This window comes from Paramisgurnus dabryanus, chromosome 17, assembly GCF_030506205.2.
Source record: "Paramisgurnus dabryanus chromosome 17, PD_genome_1.1, whole genome shotgun sequence".
NCBI classification, from domain to species: Eukaryota; Metazoa; Chordata; class Actinopteri; order Cypriniformes; family Cobitidae; genus Paramisgurnus; species Paramisgurnus dabryanus.
In genome coordinates this window covers 22,769,383-22,789,460 of record NC_133353.1, presented here as the reverse complement: position 1 = coordinate 22,789,460, position 20,078 = coordinate 22,769,383, and the positions used below count along the sequence as shown (strand labels likewise).

The 20,078-nt window shown below is 35.9% G+C and overlaps 2 protein-coding genes across 5 annotated transcripts; one reads left to right on the top strand and one right to left on the bottom strand.

Annotated features, from left to right (window-relative positions):
• Positions 1 to 361: 361 nt before the first annotated feature.
• aldh6a1 (aldehyde dehydrogenase 6 family, member A1) lies at positions 362 to 16,501 on the bottom strand. The gene is made up of 12 exons (XM_065288626.1): positions 16,345 to 16,501; positions 15,731 to 15,772; positions 14,572 to 14,646; positions 14,095 to 14,256; positions 12,515 to 12,593; positions 12,036 to 12,338; positions 11,235 to 11,356; positions 10,275 to 10,464; positions 8,070 to 8,251; positions 6,331 to 6,510; positions 2,003 to 2,101; positions 362 to 967 (listed from the first exon to the last, which is right to left on the bottom strand). Exons 1-12 carry the CDS (start codon positions 16,381 to 16,383, stop codon positions 863 to 865), a joined length of 1,578 nt encoding a protein of 525 aa, XP_065144698.1. The 5' UTR covers positions 16,384 to 16,501; the 3' UTR covers positions 362 to 862.
• Positions 16,502 to 17,157: 656 nt separating this feature from the next.
• Positions 17,158 to 19,941, top strand: gstz1 (glutathione S-transferase zeta 1). 4 transcript variants are annotated; one of them, XM_065288629.2, is made up of 9 exons: positions 17,158 to 17,292; positions 17,608 to 17,659; positions 17,775 to 17,842; positions 17,937 to 18,017; positions 18,104 to 18,238; positions 18,633 to 18,708; positions 19,439 to 19,491; positions 19,613 to 19,662; positions 19,756 to 19,941. In XM_065288629.2, exons 1-9 carry the CDS (start codon positions 17,263 to 17,265, stop codon positions 19,874 to 19,876), a joined length of 666 nt encoding a protein of 221 aa, XP_065144701.1. In that variant the 5' UTR covers positions 17,158 to 17,262; the 3' UTR covers positions 19,877 to 19,941. The 4 variants fall into 4 exon arrangements, with proteins under 4 accessions (XP_065144701.1, XP_065144700.1, XP_065144702.1 ...); XM_065288628.1 differs by having other exon boundaries at positions 17,238 to 17,292; positions 18,104 to 18,229; XM_065288630.2 differs by lacking the exon at positions 17,158 to 17,292 and adding an exon at positions 17,398 to 17,527.
• Positions 19,942 to 20,078: the final 137 nt, after the last annotated feature.

Genomic DNA, 20,078 nt, shown 5'->3' with positions numbered 1-20,078 from the left:
TCTGGACTTTTTTGATAGACCCGTCCTACACATACGCAACCCAGACAACGATGTCGTAAGTAGACATGGCCCTTACTGCTGTGTTTTGGTACTCTGCTTTTCCAAATTGTTTTTTAAAACCCGTGCACCCCGCCTTCAGGAAATGTATGATATGACATATTCCCAAACTTCTATTTGTGATGACTTCCTCATCTAATTTATGACTTTCTACAAGTGCAATCTTTCCTTTATAATGATACAACAACAAAATGTAAAAAAAATAACTGAACAAAAAATAGAAATTAACCACTTTGTTTAGAAAATGTGAGTGGCTGTTACCACACAAAACAATTGGCTTGACAAAATAAGGGTGACAAGAGCAAATTCTTCGCCTTATTTATTGAGACAAACATCCCAAATCAGTCTACTATTTAACCATGGTCAGTAGGTTAACAGTGTCTTGCATATGCATACAGATGCTCAGATTTAATCTGAAATAATGCTGAAGGTTAATAATTCTGAATTAATGCTCCAACCAGCTACCTACAGACATTAGAAGTTATATCACTTAACCTTTTTGAAGATTTAAGACGATACATTCACAATCAAAGCAAATTTACGGCTAAACATGGAGTCAAATTCTTTATAAAACATAGGGAAACAAATTGTGCTGTACTGTATTATGGTGACATCATACAGATGTGTCACACAGTGGTCTACAATATGTGCAACATTTGTTATATTGAAGAATGGAGAAAAAAAGTCACATTTCATTAACATATTCCAGATATCAAGGTCATTTTTTTCAAATAACAATCTGTACATATGTTAGACTAAAGTTTGATGGTAGTGTTGTTTCAGAAATACTACTGTTGATAAACACTTAACGCCCCATTGTTGGCATGGTAACGGCAGGAGATTTCAATGTCGCATCTTCTGCCTTCCACTGTGAGGTAACGGTCTTGATCTGTGTGTAAAACTGAATGCCCTGAAATAGAAAAGTAGCAAAAACTTCATAATAAGACCAAACAATGAGTCAGGATTATTAGTCATTCATTCTCTTGTTAATACCCTCCCAAAATGACAATGACAACACATGAGAAATGGCAGGTGGTTGGAAACCAAATACTGGCAAAAGCAACAGACCACTTTTGTCAAAACACAGTCAGTCATCATTTAGCTTAACACAAAATAGAGCTGACAAAATTTTATACCAAAACAAATTTAACAGCCAATCTCTTGCCAAAATGGTCAGCCAAACAGACATGATGCAACCTAATTTTAAACCTTTTTTTATGAATAAAACTGTAGCGTTTATAAATTATACTTCGGCTTTGACTGCCCATTGAGAAAACAATCTTTACTCATTCCCCACCAGCCATTTTTTTTTGAAAAGTTGCCTTCCAGGAAATTTTTCTTCTAAAAATATATAATTTTTCATACAAATATATCAAATGAAAGAACAGACCCTCTGCTCTCAAACAATAAACAAACAAACAAACAGGGAAAGTTTTTTTCTATATTTATTCTATGCTAATAAACTCTTAAATATGGGTATTTTTCTTATTTTTTTTAGCGAAAAGCTGAAATTGCATTTTTGTGAAGAAATTTTGTTAGAGATCCAATTCAAAACGATTATCAAAACATACACGGAAACGACTAAAATGACTAAATAACGTTTTGGATTCAGTTTTTTCATAAATTGGGTAAGTGGATAATAGCGGTATTGCAGATACACTTTTTTATGCAAATGTTTTCTCTTAATTGACGAAATATCTCGTCAATGGCGAGGAAAGAGTTAAGACACCATAGTGTCAAGTCAAGACAACATACTGTATGTTCTTACATTACTTCAATTCATAAGTTGTAGCAACTATAGTCAGTATTATTGATAATAGTCTACTTAAATGACTTGTACAGTAAATTTCATGAAACTTAATTTAAGGCAGCAAAAATGCAGAATTAAGTGCAACTACCACATGTGTCTAACTGATGTCTAATAAAACTGCAGATCAACACTTACTTGTTTTCCATAGAAATTGGTGTCGCCTCTAAAGGAGGCTCTGGATCCGGTGAATGAAAACATGGGCAGGGGGACAGGAATAGGCACATTAACTCCAACCTGTAAAATAAGTATATTACCACAAACATTAGAGGTCAGCTGCTTTAGCCCTTGGGTCACATTTTCCTCATCTCACTTATCTGACACACTCGCACCCTGATGACAGGTAAAGCAACAACAAAACCGCCAGACACAAATGCATTTTTGTCTGCCGCAGAAAGCTCTAGATTTTCCTTCACGTGCTGTAGGTAGACACTACGTGGGAGAGATGGATTGTAAATTCCATACGTTACCAATTTCGACATAGTTTTCCTGCTTAATGTATACTTAGAAATCTTACCATTTCACTGCAACTTAAACCTTGCTAATTATGTTGTGGAGAAAACATGCCTATTGCTCTGTAATGTCAATATAGCAATTAAGATCCAGAAATAGGGCTGTTTAACAAACTACATTTCAGAATTACTTGAATTGTCTTTACAGTGGAATGTAGGATATTCAAGCCGATGAGGTTTAAAGCAACAGTTCAACCAAAAATGCATAGAAAAATGGTGTAATCACCAACTTTGTTGTTCCAAACCTATAAAACTTTATTTAAAATCAAACACAAAAGTGAACAAGTAAATCAAATTACATTTAATGAGCAATAATTTTCCGAGAATATCACATGGCTTCCAAAACTTAAACTAAAAAAAAACCACTATAAAGTATATATTTTTAAGGACTCTGGTATAGTTTGTTTTTTATGTATATGCAAGCAAACGCAAACAGTCGAACGCCCAGCCATGCAAAGCATACAGCTTACATGTAGTTGGTAGGCTGGAAAATAATAATATAGTTTTTTTTACACAAACGTGCATGCACAGTCGAACGCAGAGCCTTGCAAAGTAAAAGTTTATTTGACATGTACATGTACACAGACAACTGACGCAAATGCATAAAGACAACATGCAATGCATCTCCTGAGCTACATAGGAAAATCTCCTATGGGTGATTCTCGCAAAATTAGACTTATGAGGTGTCATGAAACATTTTATTAAAAGAAGTAAATGCAAAGTAAGAGTATCAAAATAAGAAGCATAGAGTTACAAACATCTCTTCATGTACAATTTTTTGCACATGATTTCAAATGACATCATAAAAACATTTAAGGGGAAAATGTTCATTACCGCAACGTGTCCATGACTGGATTTGGGTTCTTTGACATGGAAAATTTATAATTAAAAAAATAAAAACTTTAGTGCATATTATAAACATTTACAGTAAAAAAAGAATGTGGTATTTGGTGATCATTGGTAAATGTAGAGACAATAATAAGGAATATAAATGTGTCCAAGACCAATTTTCTCATCCTCCGCAACAATTTTCAATCATTGTTTAAGCCCTCAAGGAACTAACATTTTCAAAAAAAAAAAAAAAAAAAAAATTGTTGGAAGGGACATACTTGACTGTGACACTTTGTAAATGCATATATTTAAAGTAATATCATGTTTTGGTAATGATAATTTTTGATAATGATAATCAAAAACAATTTAAATAATTGTATAGGAAATATTTTTTAAATCCTCTAAAAATAATACTTAAAGTAAGTTCAGACCTTAATCTTATATGTGCAAAAAAAAAAAAGGGCTTCAAGGGCTTTTTAAAAATTCTGATGCTGGACACCTTCTAAATCTGGATTTCGTGAGAATCACCCCTATAGGCGCATGCTCGACCTACATGCGCATTCTTCTGATGGCGATAATTGCTTCACACACATTGTATGCGGACCCTCGCATATGCATAAAAAATTAACTATACTTCAGCCTTTAGGGTTGTGCAGATCAAGAAATTCAGAATTGGCCTCCATTCTATCATGAATTGGTATTTGAATTGAATTGACTCCACCCTACAGGAAGTTGAATTGGTAGTGGAATTTAATTCATGGAAATTCAAAGAAATTTCAGTGTCACACAACAGAAAGAATTTCACATACATTCAGTGTTAGGAAAGTTACTTTGAAAAATTGTTTGGCAACCATTTTAAATACTTGGTTAAAGTAAAGCATTCTGGGAAATGAAGTCATGTTCCATCGTGTTCCACAAAATGACAATTACAAAAAAATGTAACTTAATTATTTGTTATGTGACTAAAAACATTTCCTGTCAATATAATCTGTACAAGTAGTTCAAACTACTATAATTTATAGAATATGTAATGCAATCATATCTGACATTAACTGTAAAGCTTCATTTTTAACACTTCACTATACTGTATAATACGTATATGAATTTCTTTGAATTTCTATTGAACTGCAATTCTGCTTCCTTTAATTCAAATTCGAATTGTAATTCTAGATCCTGTTTTTGACATCAATTCAAATTCAAGAATTGAATTGGAATTCACGAGTCATTCTCAGTTCAATTCTGAATTGTGCACAAGCCTTGTGCCTATAGAAGACGACAGTCAGACATATCGTCGATAGTGATAGCCTTCATGACGATAGTTGGCTTGTTTGACCATAAACTTTTAAATGTTTTTATTATCATTATAGTTTCAAATTAACATTGCTGCATAGCCCACACTTGCAACACCAGGGGCTCATTTATAAAACTGGCATAGGATCCTTACTAAAAGTCTACATACACACAAAAGCCAAAAATGGCTTAAGACTTATAAAACAAAGCAATGTTCCCTTTATAAAAATCACAAATCACCTGCAAGTGTGCGTACACGAATCATCCTCAGATCCCACCCTTTTTATAGATCGCAACCTTTGCGTGGGAACTTGCTGAAAATGTGCGTACGCCAGTTCCCACGCAAAGGTACACTTTATAAATAAGACCCCAGATCTAATGCATGCTTAGAGAGCTTGTAATGCACCCGGCTCAGACTTTTCCTCGCACCTGAGCTTGTAATGCGCATGTGCCTGGCCTTCAATGATGTCCTATGATTAATGATCATGTTTAAGAAAGTCACAGTTCTGACAGTGTTGCCAGCTGTCCGAAGAGTAAAACAGCTTCCATTTTTATCCAAAGTAACTTGCAGTGCATTCAACATACGTTTGATCAGTATGTGTGAAAATCAAAATCATGACTTTTGGTTTCAAATCATTGTAAATTTACAGTAGAAAAAGTCATACAGGTTTGAAATGTATTTTAGGGTAAAATATTCCTTGTTTTTCTTCATGCATCTTTGCTCAGACAACAAGCTGCTGTTGGGCTTCCACAACCATGCACGGAAAACGCTGAACAGCCGTCTCATTCAATAGCGATGCTGTCAACACCAAAACTGAAAGCCAGAATCAGTTGTTTGTGTAACAGCCGAGAAAAGTAATGCATGCGGAGAATAACTAAACAAAACATTTTGTTTTTGGGGTGGAGTGAGGATGGAAACTGGCAGAGCTACTTAATGTTTGAAAACGCGGTTGCAGAAGTCGAACCTTTTGGCCGAAGGTGATTCGAAAGGCAGGGAGCAAAAAGGAGGTACTTGTGTGTTTTGGAGGACAGCGAAGCACATGTCTCGTGCTATGCACTTCAGCATGTGATTCGCAAACACACGGCATAACTTCTTGCCACGGGCAAACAAACTGGGTAAAAGTGGGTCGTTTCTGCATAACCACCAGATCAACAGGTTGCAAGGAATTCCTTTCGAGTTTAATTTCAGAGCTCGAGCTTTACCAGCAAAATATTTAGGAGTAACAGTGTAAAGCACATATTTGCTATGAGCTATTTTGTAAGGCATGTTTAGTGGTTGCAGCTGTATTTTCTAACATTTTCAAAGCTGTGGCAAACAAGATGCAAGTGAATTAAAAAGATCATGTTCACATACATTTTTCAAGGGAGGGGTTGTGTTACTCCGTGTTATATATGGCAGCCACAGGCAACACTTAGACCTCAACCATGGCTCATGGCTTTGGTTTGGGGAGTGGCGCCAATGGATTTTACACATTACATTTACATCACGTCTAATATTTACTTTAGAGGAGTGTCTGGAACTCTTCATCTACATTGGCCATGTCAAAAGTCTACACAGCATGTATATATTTATATAAATAAATATAGAGAGGTGCCTAACATGACATAACGGAGGACGAACATGTCTCCACCATCTACGAGGAGGGAGTTTTCCACAGTTACAGACTGACCGAGGTCTCTGAATGTCTGACTTCTGCATGCACCCCTCTCAGGACCGGCACATTACCGTTATACATTATGAACCACATTGAAATACTGCAATACCAAACCCCATATGGAAGTTGCACATTTATACAAATTCAAATTACAAACAAAAATGTTAAACCATCTCACCTGCCCAACGTCAACTTCATGGGTGTATTTACGTGCTGTGGCACCATTGGTGGTGAAAATGGCTGTTCCGTTGCCATACGGGTTTTTATTCACTATGTTAATGGCATCATCCAAACTGTCGGCCTCCATGACCACCAACACCGGTCCAAATATCTCTTCTTTATAGCATTTCATATCAGGCTGAAATCAACATTAAACAATAACAGACATCCAACATGTTTCTATAGAAAACACTTAGAGAGAAGGCTTATAGGCCTATTGAAAAGGACAAAGATGGGTGATTCTCGTGAAATTAGACTTATGAGGTGTCATGAAACATTTTGATAAAAAACGTACGTGCAAAATAAGAGTATGAAAATAAGAAGCATACAGTTACAAACATCTCTTTACGCATTATTTTGAACATGATTTCAAAAGACATCATAAAAACCAATTTTGTTGTTTTTTCCACATTTAAAGGGAACATTTTCATTACCGCAACGTGTCTGTTACAGCCTTGCCTATTTACTCTTTTGTTTAAGATTGCAGGTTCCTCCTTGATGGGCGGGACTCCAGGGTTGATTATTGGCACCTGTTGCACCCTATTTAAGAAGCTAATGGAGCTGTGATCATTCTCTCTCATTTTTGTGTGTTTGTTTGAAGAGTGGGTTGATATTTTGTGTTCTCATGACTGGATTTGGGTTCTTTGACATGGAAATATTTATAATTAAAAAAATCTAAAAAATAAAAAGCTTCAGTGCATGTTATACTATAAAGATTTACAGTAAAGAAACGTGGTATTTGGTGATCATTGGTAAATGTAGAGACAAGAATAAGGAATATAAATGTGTCCAAGACCAATTTTCTCATCCTCCGCAATGATTTTCAATCATTGTTTAAGCCCTCAAGGAACTTACATTTTAAAAAAAAATTGTAAGGGACATAATTGACTGTGACACTCAAGATGGCTAGCAGGTAAGCAGTTCTTATTTTTTTCTCTCCAGATAAAAGTTGTGACAGTGACAACTTTTTAGTTCTCATTACCGAAACATTAGTTTGTAAATGCATATATTTCATGTAATATCATGTTGCGGTAATGATCATTATTGATAATGATAATCAAAAAATTTAAATAATTTTATAGAAAATATATTTTTTAATCTTCTGAAAATAATGGTTATAGTACGACCTTAATCTTATGTGCAAAAAAAAAATGGCTACAAGGGCTTTTGAAACAAAATCTGATGCTTCATTTACCAATTATGTTGGTAAAATGTAGAGACAATAATAAGGAATATAAATGTGTCCAAGACCGATTTTCTCATCCTCCGCAACAAATTTCAATCATTGTTTAAGCCCTCAAGGAACTAACATAAAAAAAACATGTTGAAAGGGATATAATTCACTGTGACACTCAAGATGGCTGCCAGGTAAGCTGTCCTTATTTTTTCTCTCCAGATAAAAGTTTTGACAGTGACAACTTTTTACTTCTCATTACCGAAACATACGCTTGTAAATGCATATATTTAATGTAATATCATGTTGCGGTAATGATAATGATAATCTAAAAAATGTAAATAATTTTATAGGAAATCTTTTTAAAATCTTCTAAAAATAATGTTTTAGTAAGTTCAGACCTTAATCTTATATGTGCAAAAAGAAAAAGGGCTTCAAGGGCTTTTTAAAAAAATCCGATGATGGACACCTTCTAAGTCTGGATTTCGTGAGAATCACCCAGATGCATGTACTGCAACTCTTACCGTGACATTGCTAATGATTGTCGGTCCTACAAAGTTCCCGTTTTCGTAACCCTTGACCTTCACATTTCTGCCATCAAGCAGAATCTTCGCACCTTCATCCACACCGCTCTGAATAAGGCTGTTCACGCGCTTTTTAGCCTGGGGAGTGATGAGAGGTCCAACATCAGCTCCGGGCTGGTCACCTGGTAGAGGAATTGAGAGTGGAAATAAAATAAGCAAATGACACACAAAAGAGAGTAAAACATATTACAACAACGTATACATTTAATTGCATTGCATATTGCAAAATGGCAAGAATAAAAAAAAATGTAATGACATTATGCAGGCCTACCTACATTTCCACAAAATTTGGCATTTTCCATAAACATTATCAGAGGTTTGCCACAGCAGTCTGCTATGATGGCATTGTAAAGTGTACCTTTGCCTACACTTTAAATGGCAAGAACAGACCAAGAAACACAAATGTGCTGTCTTTTGTACTGTGGTTAACTTCTGGAAAGCGGGTTTCTGTATCATTTTACTGAGAGTGACATCCCTGTAATCTGTCCCATTTAACTCAGTTATAACCAACAGGATTTGCTATACTGACAGATGCAAGTGCACACACCCACACAATTTTAGATACCCTGTGGCAATCTTAGAGGGTTGTTATGGGGTTTCAGAATAGCTGCTGTGGTTGAGCTTCCCTGCTTACAATTACAATTTTCATTTTCATACTTTTTTCTTTCAGTCGAACAGGGCACACAAATTTCAAGTCTCTTCCACACCACAAAACGTGCTTTAGATCTGTGGCATGAGCAAGACAAATAGCGCAATCCTCTGGGTAAGCTGAACATGCTATAGGGCTGCTCAGGGAGAGGTGTGGTCACCAAGGCATGGGTGGCCTACAAGGAAAGATGAATAAAGCAAATTGCATGAAGAAGAAGGTATCATTTGGAGAAACGTAGCATAAAGTGAGAGTGGATATGAAACTTCGTTCAGAAATAAAGAGCATGGAAAACAGTTGCCTCGAGCACTTAGAAGCTACGAAAAGTAATCTGTGTGAAGGCGTGTGTGGTTTTGGGAAAAGATGTGGAAAGGAGAATCAAGTCCTAAATGTGTGCTCGGCAAGTAATGTTGTGTTCAAGGTGAAATTGCTGCTTGAGGCAACAATAATCAGCCAATCAGAACAAGTTTAAAATGCTATGTAGAGTGGAATTTTGAAACGATGAGACTTCACTGTGGGTGGAGATAACAAGCACATCATTGCACAATATCACCCATGGCTGTTTAAGACAAAAACTCATTAAGTTTTGTAAGAGATCCATAATTGCTTGTTGCTTTGTTGCATCATCATGCCTGACACTGTGTAAACAAGCTTGGGTTGGTTAGCATGCGCCTGTTGGATACTCTGTCTCTTAGTGAAAAAAGAGCTTTTTGACCTCATAATGTTGTAGTTCAGTGTTAAAACGCATAAGGAAGAGTTCATAATAATGAAAAACAAAAAATTACCCTCATGAATGAATTTAGAAGCCAACAAACACTTCCATGTTTTCCCTATTTAAAGGCTGTTACATGAGTAAGTATGGTGGCACAAAATAAAACGTGGCTATTTTTTTAAGTAGATAAAAATTGAGCCCTTTTAAAAAAATCTGTAGCCCTTTTAAATGCATTTCTGATCAAACATTTTCATCTGAAATGTATCCCTACTTGGGATTGTGCATTTTTTGTTGTACCATAGGCCAGTGGTTCTCAAACTTTTTCAATGTGCGGGCCCCCGTGTGTACGGAGCTTTCCTTTGCGGCCCCCCTAAAGGAAAAGTAATGACAAATGTGTTCTAAAACACAACATTTTAATTAAACAAAACATATTCAATTATACAAAGTAGTGCTGTTTGTTAGTAGCTTTAGATTTAATTACACATAATTTATCTTGAATGAATTTATTTTATAAAATGTCAGAAAACTGGGGCCCCCTGGTACCATCTTGCGGCCCCCAGTTTGAGAACCACTGCCATAGGCCACACAGCATTGTCACCATACAGGATACCACTGTTCTCAGCTCCAGTATGGTCCAATCTGACTCATTTAATGCTCAGGGAATGGCTCACACATCATTCCAGAGCCAAAAATCAATAAACAAAAATGGCATTAACCAGGCTCTATATGTAAAGAGGTGCATGTACCCAAGAAACAGCTACACTGGTACAGAATAAAGTTTAAGTACCTGCATTGACACGAAGATTCTTTGCACGCTCAACAAGCTCAGGCAACCAGTTTCGAGCCTCTCCTACAAGAACAGCAGTGGAAAGTGCCATACATCTCTGACCTGCTGCTCCAAAAGCAGCACCAACCAACTGGTTCAGTGTGTTCTCCTTGTTGGCATCAGGCATCACCACGCCGTGATTCTTTGCCCCCTGGTGGACAGAATGATAAAAATGTACAATAGCACAAAATCTCCAGTTCGAATGCAAGTGTCTCTTAAAACTGAAATTTGGCTCCTATACAATGGGAAAAAAGTAGTGGTATGATATGCTGCTTCAGATGTTCACGTGCAAAACTGCACAGATATGATAAATAACACCTTACATTTGGCATTCTCTCTGCCGTGTGACCTCAAAAGGAGTCCGATTAACTTGTAAGCAAATGCTGCCACCATGTGGCTTTTAAAAGAGTTGTGCTGACAAACAGATTGACTGTAATACAGCCCTGGACTATTTACTACTTTAAAACCATAGTTTCACAAATTATGCAGAATTTGATGCAGTTCAAAACAATAACTAACTACAAGCTTGACTGAGATGTTACAAATAATTTAAAAGGAAATACTAAATAAAGTTGCTGAAGTAAGCACCGTAAGTACTGTAAGGTGCAAATAACTTTCTTAATATATAGAATATACAGTATGGGTAATTTCATGGACAGGGCTTAAGTCTAGTCCCAGATTAAAATGCATTTTTGAGCGGTCTTAACTGAAAACAACGTGAACTGACATATCTTAAAATATCAGTGCCTTTGGTGTTTTGTCACAAGATCAGTAATGTTTTTTTGTGAGGCATGTTTGTAAAAACTACTGAAATGTCCTTATATGACCAAGGCCTAGTCCTGGATTAATATAAACCCAGTCTGGGAAATCACCCCGTGGTTTAATTTTATTGTCTGTAAAATGTTTTATTTTCATACTAACCATGTTACTCTGAACTCTTTTGCCATTTTTAGAGCCTCTTGCATAGATGTACTCTCCAGCCTGGTTAGAACCCACAAAACTGATGGCTTTTATGTCAGGATGGTCACAGATGAAATCTACAGCTATAACAAAGAAGTGAAAAAATAGAGTCATTAGTTAGGTTGTCATCCAATAGTAAAGAGAATCTTTTCAAACTTTGCAAAAAAGAAAAACAAACAAATGCGAAATTAGGTGCGTTTCCATCAAGTTCTTTGAGCGAATGAAGTTGGTATTGGTAACCTAGTAACCAAAACAAGGCACACTTGGAAAATGGAGACAGGACTGCATGTAGTCAGGATGGGGCAGGTTATTAATTTAATAGCAGTGCCGCTTGTAATTGCCAAACTAGATGCTGTGCACAGAAGAAGGAATACAGCATTTTTGATGCAGGCACTAGCAGCAAGGGCATTGCGACAACGTTGAGCCACATACATGATAAGACAACGACAGCGGAAACAGCTAGACAGTCAGTCCCCTGGGTTTAATGTTCCCTACATCAGAATTTATACGGCAAATGCGTTTCCATCTCCCATTATTTGCGTTTACACTTTTTTTGCATAAATCAAGTAAGCATAAAAACTTTTTTGCAAAATAAGTGATTAAATTTTAATCGAAATTTGGCATTTCCATCCCTCGATTTTAATGCAATACTTTAAAATGCGCATAAAATCAGGGTGATGGAAACATGGCACGCATGTAAAAGTATGACATTCCATGTTTTTCCATTAACATTGGTCACCAGGGCTTCATTCTCTTATATACCTGCATGTTGCCCGTGGATGACGTTTAACGTTCCGTCTGGAGCACCAGCGTCCTGCAGAAGCTTGGCCAGCATCATAGCGCAACCGGGGACTCTCTCTGAGGGCTTCATCAGGTAAGTGTTTCCACACACCATTCCCATTGGGAACATCCACAGAGGAATCATGGCAGGGAAATTGAAGGGGGCAATGCCAGCACACACACCAATGGGCAAGCGGTATGTGTATGTGTCCATGTCTTTAGTTAAAGAAGGGAGAGTCTCACCCAGCATAAGGGATGTAATGCTACATGTGTGTTCCACCACCTCTGCAAGAACAACAAACAACCGAATTATTTAAGGGCTGATTTTATATTATAAAAACAAGATAAAATGTATGTCTGAGAGAAATAAAATATATACTTAAAGGTTAAAAGTTACACAGCTTAACTGTCAGAAATGAAACATGGTGTTAATTCCACCAATTTAAGCATGCAAGACTTACGCAGTCCTCTGAATACATCTCCCTCAGCGTCAGCAAGAGTTTTACCCTGCTCCAATGTTATTATTTTTGCAAGCTCTTTCTAAAACACAAATCATATTAGACATATATTTAGTAAACAGGGGTGTATTTTGAGACTCAAAGGTTTCCTTTTCTTTTAAAGCTATATGTTTGACACTCTAAAAAATGCTGGGTTGTTTTTAACCCAGGGCTGGGTCACTATTGGACAAACACACTGCCGGGTTAAAATGACCCAACTGCTGGGTTGTTTTAACCCAATTGCTGGGTTATTGTCAATCATCCATGTTGAAACAACCCAGCAGTTGGGTAATTTTAACCTGGCAGTGTGTTCTGTCCAATAGTGACCCAGCCCTGGGTTAAAACAACCCAGCATTTTTTTAGAGTGTAGGCATGGGCCGGTATGAGATTCTGGTGGTATGATAATCGTAAGCAAAAATACGACAGTGTTGCGGTATTGCCATAATAACACTTAAATGTGTTATTTTCAAATGTATATGTTTTAAAACATCAACTTTTCAACTGGACACAATACATTTTATTTTAAGTAACATACAATGTTTATGCCAGGTAAAAAATAAAGCCTTTAAATGATAATATTGTTTTAAAAATATGTAATTGAAATGTAAACATGAATTCAACTACATGATTACATGAATTAATTTTGTGTAAACACAGTCAATACCTTGAAAACAGCATCACAGAAAATGTTTTGTGGATTTGAAACCTTGAAACCGGTAACCGGCCCATGCCTAGTTTGAACTATTTGCATAACAGTGTTATTACACTAGAAAACAGGCATTAGGGACCAACTTCTGACTTTAAAGCCCAAAAAGTGCATCCATCCTTCACAAAAGTAATTCACACAGCTCCAAGGGGTTAATAAAGATCTTTTAGGGGTAATCGATGCAATATTGTAAAAAAGTCCATATTTGAAACTTTATTAAACAATAATAACTAGCTTCCTGTAACCAACTCACATCACTGTGCAACGTACCTATGACAACCAACACTTACTATGCTTAAATTCTCTCTCGTGAATTACGTGAGTCCAAGACTGCATCATTACCGGTTATAGTTTATAAAGTTTGAAATATGGATTACCCACAGAAGACCTTTCTTAACCCCTTGGAGCTGTGTGGATTACCTCTGTGAAGAATGGACTTTTGTATCTTGGATTGCTTAGGGGTGAGTAATTCATGGGGTAATTTTGATAAACAAATGTAGACGCACGAGTTGGGGATGGAATTATTAAGTAGGGCTGCATTATATTGACGAAACTGTGATGTGTGATAACTTGCTGAATGATACAGCTTACAGCTTGCGATACAATAATGCTTTATGTTTGTATAATTTGTTTCAATAATAATAAAATATATTTCAGAAATTATTATAACCACATACATGTTTCTGGGAAAAGAAAGTATCACTCTCTCTCTCTCTCTCTCTCTCTCTCTCTCTCTCCGTCTTACCAGTCTCTCTGCTATCTGCATCAACCTATTGCGATTTGCTCATTTGATTTGCGATATACCAAATTATCCTATGCTGCCCTCTTAGTGACTTACGATATTGTCTTTAATGAGCTGCTGGTAGCGAAGGAAGATTTGCTGGCGGGATAGGATTGACGTTTCAGACCAGGTGCGATACGCCCGAGAGCACGAGTCCACAGCGGCCAACATTTCCCCTTGTGTGGCCTTTGGTACTTTGCCAATGACCTCATTGGTGGCCTGAGGAGACAGCATGAATTATAATTCAATCACAGAAGGTAAAGAAAACACAATGGCAATTTCAATGTGATATTATCTAGAATTAATACTTTATTATTGTTTCTCCACAAAGTACTGACTCTTGAGTTAGTGTAAGACAGATGAACATCTGCAGTTAACTTTTCCACCTGTTCCTTATGGCATGCAACACTAATCTGAGTTATCACTATTTTGAGTGCAAAATGCAAAACAAAACAACGCTTGATTTACATTTACACTTAGTACACTGTAAGTGTAAACCCTACATAAATCATTAAAAACATTAGTCTGACTTACAGGATTGTGAATGTCCAACCATTCTGAGCTCTTGGATTCTACAAACTTTCCATCAATGAACAACTTTGTGGTGGGCTGGAAAACAGAAAGCCGTGTCATTGTGAGCTGCAATTAACAGTAATATTAAAATGCAAATATAACAATAAAATCATATAAATTTCTGATTACACCAAAATACTATCATTTGCACAGACAACTTCATAAGCACAGCAGACTCTACATGTATTTCCATTTGTTAGTTATTTGATCAAGCAAAATTACATACAGTGCTTGTTTTCATGCTGGACTAAAAAGAGTGTGAAAGGAAAACTTAAGGACCACTTGTTTTCACACATAATAAGACTTGGGGTTATCGCAAAAACACACAAAAAGAATTATAGACTATGATGGATGAGTGATTTCACTCGTGATGGTCAAATGTCGACTTGTACAATGTCCAAGTGCAAGGTCCAGGTATGAGGTTCAACATAACCGTGATCTCAAATTCTGCACACTGCATTTAAGTAATAATGTAAACCAGTGTGAAATAAGAATCTAAAACGAAATAATAAATAGAAAAGGGTATATAGTGTACAGTAGAACAAGTATAGCAATAAGGTACCCTAGTCCACCTTAACCCTAAGAGGTGATGTATCCTGGTGAATACAAACATTTGAGAGGCTATGGGGAGAGACAGGAAGTGTGAGCTTCATTTCTTGGTATCAAGTTGAAAAGGTGTTTGTTGTGAATACTTAGGTCAGGTAACTTTGTTTATAGTTTCTCTGTTTAGCTGTCAGGCAGGCGCAGCCATTAAAAACAACATGGCTGCATCTAGCAGGGTAACTTGTGCTGCTTCAGTCTTATTTATCAAAAATTCAGTTTTTAAATGACCAATCTTATATGCCCAAATGAGCTGTTAAGGGAAAAACAGAAAACAAATATATATTTTTACTGTAGATAAGTAACTTATCATTGGGCTTCTTCATCTTATGACTACTGGACGTAAGGAGTAAAACATTTGTGTAATCCAATGTTTTGTTATTTATGTGAAAATTACACAATTGCTGTCCATGATTTTATTTTGTTTACGTTTCGGCGCCACTCACTCCATTCAAAACCCCAAATATTTTCAAAACTTTGCTGTAAACTTGTGGCATGGATGATTGTGTTATGAACTTACCACAGAGGAGGAGTAACACATTCGTCCCATGCGAAGAGGAACCTGTACAAGTAAGTAAAGAGTTATTGATCTCTTACTATCACCTCTTGCCACATTTCATTGGTAATGTCAGCATTATATCGTAGTTAGCATTACAGCGCCCTGACGCCTGTTCTGTACACATCTCGTTAATGTACCCTGAATTATCAGCATAAAGGGTTAGACTATGGAGTATGTGCTGTAGGAAATGCGTACATTAAAAACTAATAAACCTAACTTTATCGATTAAGTGATTATGAGTGCGGACAAGGTGCGCTTGCTCAAACATATAGAGGGGTCGCACGGGTGCATGAAAATGCTTTCTATGAATATGAGACTAGCACTTAGCATGCATGAACTTGACCATGTTAATGGTTGCCAAATGATATAATAAGAATCATAAGGTCATAGCTGTACGGTGATACCGAACTCATTTGCAAAGTCGCTCTCTTAATCATTTTACAGTACATTAGAAATTGTTTTGGGTAGCTAATGTGCAGCACATCGTGGCTTATCGTGAAAGTTGATATTTCAACAACTTCAAAGGCATACGACTGTGTATCCCTGTACAAAATGCAATTCTTTCTGTTTCTTACCCTCTTCTTTAGGGCTAAACGCATTAACGTCGTTGCCATGATGGGATTCTTGATTTAATGTTGTGATAACCCCCTTTATGTGCGTCCAACCTCCGCCAGAGGACGTGCCACGAGACCTGCACCTTCGAGTTGAACGAATCTCTTTTCTTACTGTCACTTTAAGAATAGGCGGGATATACTGTCCAAACAACCAATCATTTGCTGATACTATCTACTCCCCCTAATAGATGTAACCTATTGGTTAGACGTGAAAATTATGTACCAATGACAGTGGGGGTTTATGCAATGTGCTCTTTTAAAGACACACGCTCATAGGTTAAAGCTAGTTTTCAATCATGCGATAGGGTATCAAACCTGTCAATCAAATACATGCGCAATGTGTCAGAACTTGAAGAAGGTTGTTTTATTAATCTACTAGGAAGATAATCGTCAGTTTTAAATTGCAATTTCTTGAATCACATGTGCTCTTTCTTAACGTTTCCTAAGAACAAAACCAAGGAAATGCTTTGTTTTGAACTGTGTGGAGCAATCAAAATTATTTGAACGAATCGGTTCATTCGGACAGTTCATTTTTTATTGTTCGAAACGTCATACTGAGACGTTTTACATTTTTTGCTCTAAAATTGTTTATCATTAAATGTCACATGTTTGTTATTGTTTCACAATTATTATAAGTATAATAAGAAAATACACGAATATATAAATTAAGAACCAAAAACAAGTGTTCTTAATATTTGTAATCAAATATTAAAAGGTAAATGGTTCGAGGCTTTGCCAATCTGTTCTATCGAATCATTTGCAAGAATTGGTTCATATAAACGATTCACTGGTAAAAACGGGCTTCACATCTGCATAGTAAGCCCAATCTCTAACTCCTTGTTTTCTTTTTCAAGACGAGAAAACACAGTCAGTTGTGCTATGAATGCATCATCTGCACGGTTTATTAAGGTAAATGCATATTCTTTGCAGATGAGAGTTGATACACTATTAAATAAACATATTTCAGATGACTTCCGTATGCCGATATCATACAAAGTCCGCAAAATCTGCTTAGTCATGGGAAACTATAGCAACCAAGAGGAGGATTTGGGGGCGTAAGATCCTATTGGTTGTCTGGGTATCGTATTTTTTTTATAGCAGCTTCTGTAGTTTGAACATAAATATCATGGCGACTCAACCCAAGGTTTAAACATCTTGTTCCTCATCTTGAATTAAGGCTTTGTTTGCAAAACTTAGTTTGATTGTTGTATTTTTATGTTCTAGCCTGTTCTGTATGGGTACTTCAGAAGTTCTTGCTCCTGGAGAGTCCGGATTGGTGAGTCTCCACACATTAAATCACCCTAAATAATCATGTATTTTAATTATATGCATCTTATTTATCAGTGTTTATGTTTTTATGCAAATTCCTTTTAATCTCTTAATACTTTCAGCATTTGCATTGAAAGGCATTGAGTTTGAGCAAGCACCAGTAAATCTTATCAAGGATGGTGGGCAACAGGTAAAACTGCAGAATTGGGAGTAATCTGAAATTTAGTAATTGCAATTTTTATAAACATTTGGACACTGACTTGATTTTTTCTTTTACTCATAAGCGCACAGATCAATTTAAAGAATTAAATCCAATGCAACAAGTGCCTGCGCTTGCCATTGATGGCATCACTTTGTCTCAGTCGGTAAGAATACAAGCGCATTCTCTTTCTTTTTAGTATACAGAAATTATTTTAATCTACATTACCATAATTTATATTACTTTGCATAGTTGGCTATTATCCAGTACATTGAGGAAACTCGGCCAGGGCCCCGCCTTCTACCTGCAGACCCAAAGCAGCGCGCTAAGGTCCGCATGATCTGTGACATCATCGCCTCTGGGATCCAGCCCCTTCAGGTGAGTTCGGTACGTAATATTTACTGACACCAATGTGTTTTGTACACATCTAGTATACACTGAACAAAACGTACTTTCTTTGTAAAATGTTTCTTTAAAGTGACTGATGGTACAGTAATGTGCGAATGTTGTGTTCAGCATGCAAACATTTTGTATGCACATAGCCAGTTACAACAGTTTATTGTGCAGTTTGACAAATAAAGACACAAAGATGCAATTTAACACACAAGTTAATTAAATGCAAAGTAGCATTTTTAATGTACAAAATGATACATGGACACCACTTATGAATTACACATTCAATGTAAAAATGTCAGGGTACAACAATATAGCAAAATGTTTATTTCTGCACAAGGCATGCTGTTTATATGACTTATTTTATCCAATGGTGCTATATTTTCAGAATCTGTATGTGATTCAGAAAATTGGTGCAGAAAAATTACAGTGGGCTCAACATTTCATCAACAGAGGATTTGAAGGTGAGTTAAAACCAAATTACAAGCAAGAAAAAAATATTTAAGAAAGATGAGAAACGGCAAAGGTACTTACATTTTTAATAAAAAAAATAACAATGTTAATTTCAGTATTCAATAATATTTTTACTTTCTACATAAAAGTACATTTTTAAGTATTTGTATTTTATCTGTTTTTCTTTGGAAAACATACATTCCAATGCATATTATAATTTTTACTCCACATCATTTCATAATTTCAAGTTTTTGGTTTTTATTTAATATTTAAGTAAATTAAACATCTAGTGTTTTTTTACTTAAGTAAAAAGTACTTTTGTACTTTTACTCAAGAAAAGTAAAGGTACACAATTTTTATGTAATTAGGTATTAAATACATTTTATTATGCAATATAAAAGGAATACACAGTATGATTCTATGCTTTAGAATGAAGTGACATTTTTTTAGTAAAGTAAATTTTGACTCAAGACAAACACTCTGATAAAGCACAGATCCTTGGAAAATGTACTTGAAATACTCAAGTAGTGTCCGCATCTGCTGAATTGGCGTTAACAAAGAATAATAAATGATGAAAACAATATTGCCTATAATTACTTTGTATTGTTAATTTAGTAATGCATTAGCTAACAATCTTATTGTAAAGTGTTACCAGTTTTTCTATAATCATCATAACATTAAAATGTACCTATACCCAATTCTCTAATTTATTATATATAAAATAAAATATTTTGTGTTAAGCCCTAGAGCCTATCTTGAAGCAGACATCTGGAACATACTGTGTAGGTGATGAGGTAATAATGAATGTCATTTATTCCTAATCATAGCAGAAGACATACTGTACTGTTTGACTACCACAAATTTAACATTAGTATGGTTTAAATAATCACATTGCTACCATACTTACTCTTCTAGATATCCATGGCAGATATTTGCCTTGTGCCCCAGGTCTACAATGCTGAAAGGTAAAAGGAGTGTTTTTTTCTTATGCAACAGAAATTTGCAAAATGCATCTTAGACGTAAATGTAAAATATTTTTTACTTTCTTTTGCCTAAAGGTTTAAGGTGGACATGACCCCTTTCCCTACTATCCAGAGGTTAAACCAGATCTTAATGGAAATTGAGGCTTTTAAAGCGAGTCATCCATCTTGTCAGCCAGACACTCCTGATGACATGTAAAAATAACATTATAAAGATTTTTACAGGAAAAATCCCTTCAATAAACATTTGTGAGGAAAAAAAGACTTCTTTTACAAATTACTGCGTTTATTGCTTTGGTGAAAAGATTGTAATTGCTTCTTGCAAGATTTCAGAGATTTATAAACAAGAGACCAAGACATAAGCTTTACATCCCTGTGACTTTAAGGAAATTGTGCGCATA